The 6,000-nt window shown below is 38.0% G+C and overlaps 1 protein-coding gene across 1 annotated transcript in view; it reads right to left on the reverse strand.

The window, feature by feature from the left end:
• The window catches only part of ADGRA3 (adhesion G protein-coupled receptor A3), a 55,333-nt gene extending 49,333 nt beyond the window's left edge, over positions 1-6,000 (reverse strand). The window contains exon 1 of the mRNA XM_021554327.3: positions 5,738-6,000. Within this exon, the coding sequence (XP_021410002.2) occupies positions 5,738-6,000 (263 nt within the window). The remainder of the gene's footprint in view (positions 1-5,737) is intronic.

Here is a 6,000-nt window from a genome sequence, read left to right on the forward strand (position 1 = left end):
AAGTACAGAAATCAAAACTCACAAAAATGTACTTTATGTGACGCTCTTAAACAGTTTCTTATCACTGATGAAAAGAAATGCTCAACTGTTTTTAATCTTCATGGATTAACTAGTAGTACAAAAAATGCATTTAAACTGAACAGATTCAAAAATTATATACTGTAATGGTGAAGATAGACTATATAAGGCAGTAATGACAAATCCATGAACCTGCAACATATCTGGCCCATGCAAAGTACATATGGGAATCATTAAATTCTGAAAAATCTAAACTTGCACTCCATAGTTGTTTTAAATTACAAAAATAACCTCTGAAACATGAGCAAACTGCAAGCATAGAGACATAAGAAGTTATTCATTCTTCAACACTGCAGCACAAATTCTAGTTAAATTATTTTACTCTTGGCATTAAATAAACCCAAAAATGTTAGTATTTTGCAGTTCTAAAGCAAACTCAGGAATACTACTGACCAAAAAAAGGCAACAATAAAATAAAAAAGTATTAATTATGGAGATTCAAATCTGTCTTCTTGAGGCTGGAAACAGCATAACACATTCAACATTTAATAGTCACTTTAGGGCTAATGAACACATGAAGAACATTGCTTAAATGGGTATCTACTTAGGAACAAAGGTATTGGGCAATTTTACATTAATATGGTAGCTCTGAGAATTAAAAAAGTTCCATTAGAAAAACTTAAATTTGCTATCCAGAATTATGCAGCTCTGTCCTTCTCCCTTATTTTCAAGCCAACAGTAACCAATACATAGCTCTGATAGAAAACCTGAGTCCCAGGTTTGTAACAACTCCTACAGTTTTAGCTGTGGTACAGAAGCCATATTTCTAATTATCTCATGTATTTAATCAAAAGTAAAATAATCTCACTGAGAAAGGCACATAAAAGACTTTAAAAATACTTATATAGAAGAGTACTTATTATTAAAAATAAATATGAGTCAATATAATAATTGAATACAAAATTGCATTAAGACTATTGCCAGCTACAAAATCACCATGTATGTTAAAGTCATTATTGCAGCACCTCATGAAATAGGAAAACACTATTCAATCTTGACAGTGCATCCCAGTGGACACATATAAACCATGCAACATGATGTCTTGCAAAGCTAAATAATTTTTCAGATAGAACTAAATATTGCAATTTAGAAGAAAACACTGTTCATATTGAGACATCAGAATTTTCTTACAATACTCAAATATATACAAAAGTGTACATAATAAGAGAACATTACACATACTCAATATCCTACAACAAGCTCACAGCAACGAATCCATGTTGGAAAAGTGCATACAGAAAAGCACAAATTGGTTATCTTCTCAACAAGGTAAAAGGCACACAAAATCTGATAGAAGTATAGGATACGAGCCTATCATTAAATGACACACTAAAGATTTTTAGGAGTCAGATGCAAGTATAGAATACGAGCCTATCATTAAATGACACACTAAGGATTTTTAGGAGTCAGATGCAAGTATAGAATACGAGCCTATCATTAAATGACACACTAAAGATTTTTAGGAGTCAGATGCAAGTATAGAATACGAGCCTATCATTAAATGACACACTAAGGATTTTTAGGAGTCAGATGCCACTGATAAAGAGGCATGTACATGTACTTGTGAATTAGTATATAGTAGCTACAGTCCTCAAGTATTATCTCTGTACTGCCTTGTTTTCATAAGCAAGATGCAATTTGCACAGCCTGTGTATCCACTGGTCAAAGAAAATTGTAAGTTTTAATGGGGATTATTAGTACCCTGTACCTTCAAAAATGTTATCACTACCCAAATTATTAGTACCGAGCACTTTAACAGTCTAAAATTGACTGTTGCAACCAAAAGACCAAACCCAAACCAACAGCTATCAAGAGTACCATCAAGTCATCAGGTTAGTAAATAGAAATCTACTTTAAAAGAGAAACTTCCACAGACGACATTTACATTACACTACTTAGACAAAATGTAATCAGACACGGCCATACAAATGGCTTCTTGCAATATCAGTGACATTTTGCTTTGAAACGTTTGAAATTTAAATTTGTGTCATAAATAGGAAATTTGCATAGATATTTGGAAGTCCAAGTAAGTATGCATATGAGCTTCTTAATGGATGTAGTTTGATGTGATTTTATTTAGAAGCTGGATGAAAGCTGTAACATTTTAAGATGTTTCCTATCAGCAATCCTGCTAAATGTATCTTTGAAAAGCTCTGAACATTAATTGAGGCAAATGCTCTGGCTTGTAAATCCTAACACCTTTTTAAGTGCAAACACTGGTACTCCTATGCTCCTATAAGAATATGTGCTTAAGCAAAGTTGTTTGCAGAACAGGAAGTGTCCCAGTCCAGAAATGCAATTCTTTACTGAGTACATATGCTTTTCTTTTGTTCATTTAGATTCCTGTTCTAATAATGTATGCAACAGGTAAATAATATTCTCAATAATAAGTTTCCTAGGCTTGTCTTCAGTGGACTTACACATTCTCTTCCAAAAAACAAAGTAACGGCTAATAGGCAGTAAGTTCAAACAAATATCTACCATCATCATTTGAATTTGCATCAAGAACCACAAGAGCAACAGATATTTTATCTGTCTTCCATTACAAAAGTACAGAGCATTTCTCACTTAAATGTGCAACATGGCAGTGGTTTCAATATCTAATTAAATAAAGAGCATGGAAGACAAACCATAGTTATACTCACACTGTTTTGGAATATTCACACCAAAAGCATCTCAATTGTCTGATTAACCTACAAAGGTCAAAGCAGTCGATGGTGTTCTTGTAGATAAACCCTTCATTTGTATCCAAATAAGTTATTATATAATGCTAAGAAAAAAGTCCCTTCCTTAGCTATAAATGAACTTGAATTCACCTTGGAATTTGACCTAAGTGCCCCCTAAAGCAACACCTAGTTCTTCCTGGATCGTAAAGGAAAACAAATTTACAGTACTACCAGAAATCCTACACATTACTTATTCTCTCCCATAAACACATCTCCATGCTTTAATATGCCTCTTTGCATGTCTGCTTTTCTTCCTCATTCATGAAACAACCATGTCTGCCTTTCTTCCTCAGCCATGAAACAAACTTACTTTCTCTCTTATCAGTTGAAATAAAAATAGGAATTTTTTTTGTGAATTGTAACCAAAGAGTCTCACCATACGGACCTCAATTACTAGGACAATAACATGTTTTGTGGCAAATACAGCCCAAGGCATTTCATAAATTTAGTGACCTTGCCCAACATGTATCATCATTAACCACTAACTACAATGGTGTGCAAGAATGAAGGAGCCTGGCCAGCACCCTCAGATGCTACTCCCTTATCCTACTTTCCACTATATCTCACTACTGTGAGACTACTATTGTTCTCAAAAGTATTTCACTGGGAAAAAAACAAATGGTAAATGCGAAAGGCACAGTAGCTAATCTGCTGAAAATCTAAGAATTTGACAAGTGATAAGGAAGAAATTAGTATTTCCAAAATGCATATGATCACTTCATTTGCATAATTCCTAAATCATTCAAAAAACCAAGAAGTTATATAAAGCTATATAGGTCATTGTATTTAAAACTGGTTTGTGCAAAATAGAGTTAACATAAAATAAAATTAACTAAATTAAAATGCAGCTGATATACACAAAAGTAATCTATTTTCAGCTATATATCTCTGCATTGATCCAATAATCCAAAAAGATCTAACAGAAGTAGTACTTATCTTAATAGATGAATCCCACAAGAATCAAGATAACTCAGGGCAGTTTGACTCTAATCAGACAACTGTTCACCAAGTGTTGCAATTTCAAGTATCAACTTGGGGAAAAAAAGCATCATTTTTGGCAAAAGATTAGGTAACAATTAATCCAGGCATTCCTAATCAAAATGTTAGTGAAGTGACATTTGGTGAGAAACCCCACACATCACCAACACTTTCAATCTAGGTAACAATAATAATTAAATAAAACAAAAACAAAACCAAACAAAAAAAAAAAAACAAACACAACAAAGCAAAACCTCTGAGAGAATGGAAAGCCACGGCTCACGAGTCAACAAACATGCAAGATTCTGAACCTGAACACAACAGTTACAGTTGGGAAAAGGAGGTCATTAGTTTAATAATCCTTGCCTTATATTTAAGCAAAATTTTGAAGTGTATGTTCATTACATTGTATGCTATTTCCTATAAATAGCAATGAAAAATGGCATTGTTTCTTGCTATGTCTACTAAAGCGTTCAAATCAGAAAAATGTTTCAGATGTTGTTATGAACTTCAAAAGGCTGGTTAATTGAAAGCTACTAATTAGTGTATGTAGATATGCTCTAGATATTGAAGGAGTATAAAAATCAAGATGAAAGATGAACCATTCTTCCAAATTCTTCTGTCTCTGCAATGATGAACAAAGATCCACTCACAGCAAGACTTCTGTATTTGGTATCTGCTTGCCTTTCACAGCAAGCATAACTGTGGACCCACAGTGAACTTCAGCATATCAACCAAACTAACATCTACTTATATCAAAATTTTTATGCATAATACCATACTCATAGCATTTAATCAGCTGTAATGCATTTGAGGCTAACAAAGACTAAAAGATTTGTTGATCAAACTACTGTCACTTGTACTTTTTGCCTTGTTTTCTACTTCAGAAACTTCACACAGGAACATCTATAATCATTTCTCACAAGTGATTTAGAAATATTGTCTGAACCCTTGCAGACTTCCAAGGAAGAACAACTAATTTAGCTTCATTCGGCTCCCATTTTTTGCTTTCCCTTTTTTCAGGGGTCCAAGTCTATGCCTCTGCTGGGTTCACACCTCACTAAGACTTCTGGAAGAACACCGTTCCTTGGTGTTTCAGTGCTGTCAGTGTTCATAAAAGCAGGCGATTGCTGTTCTCATGACAGCACATTCTGTACTTTTTAAATGTTGGGTTACTGGTAGATCTTTCAAACCTGCGATTTCCAGGTAAGCAGATAAATATCTTAAACTAGACCCCATATTTCAGTTCCTTTTCACTGATGAGTTTGTTGCACACTACTTGGTTGCACTTGAGTCTTCCCACGGCAGCACACGCACAATTAAGCCTCTCTAAAGAAGGGACAAGGGTTTCACTTTGGGGACCACCCACAGATGAGATCCAATGCTGAGCGATCTTGCCAAAGCCAGAGGGATTGGACCAGTTGATGTGATCTCCCTTCCAACCCAAACCATTCTATGAACTTCTTTGCTAAAGTGATCCGGTCATGTCCCAGGAAGGAAGACAACTTGCAAAGCCTCTCTTTACACGTGCATGCTTATGTCTAAATTAAGTGGCGACATATCTTTTAGTTTGGAGTAAGTTGCATATCCTGTTTGAAACTTGTTCTTCAAATGGATAAGCAGGAATTGCCTCCGCACAAAAACAGCCCGCCTACTGAGGGATGAAGGAGGGAGAGCTGGGGATGCTGATCCGCGGGGCGAGCGCCACGGGACGGTGCCTCCCCACCGATGGGGACACTTCGCCCCCTTCAAAAATTACCACCCCGGGAAACTACCGTAAAACATGGAAAGTATATCCGCTCCCAGGGCTTTCTCCAGTAGTAGAGGGGAGTCACCTCCGCTCCCACTCCTCCCCAAATCGCCCCATTTTACCTCAGACCGGCGCTCCCACTCCCCCTCCGCCCCGTCCACGTCGCACCGAGGCTGCCCACCCCCCACGCGGGGCCGGTACTCACAGCGTGACCGTCCGGTTGGGCAGCGCCTCGGGAGGCAGCACCTGAGCGAGCTCCAGGTTGCTACAAACTACCTTCACCTCCGGCGGGCCGCCGGCCGCCGCTCTGCCGGCGCTCTTGGGCCGCCCGTCGTACTTACAGCCCGGGGGCAGCGCGGCGCCGCCGCCGCCCAGCACCGCCAGCAGCAGCAGCGCGGGCAGGAGCCGCGCCGGGCGGCGGCGGCGGCGCGGCGGGCGGCAGAGAGCGCGGCGGCCCGGGGGCAGCAT

Source organism: Lonchura striata, chromosome 4 (genome assembly GCF_046129695.1).
Source record: "Lonchura striata isolate bLonStr1 chromosome 4, bLonStr1.mat, whole genome shotgun sequence".
Taxonomy (NCBI): domain Eukaryota; kingdom Metazoa; phylum Chordata; class Aves; order Passeriformes; family Estrildidae; genus Lonchura; species Lonchura striata.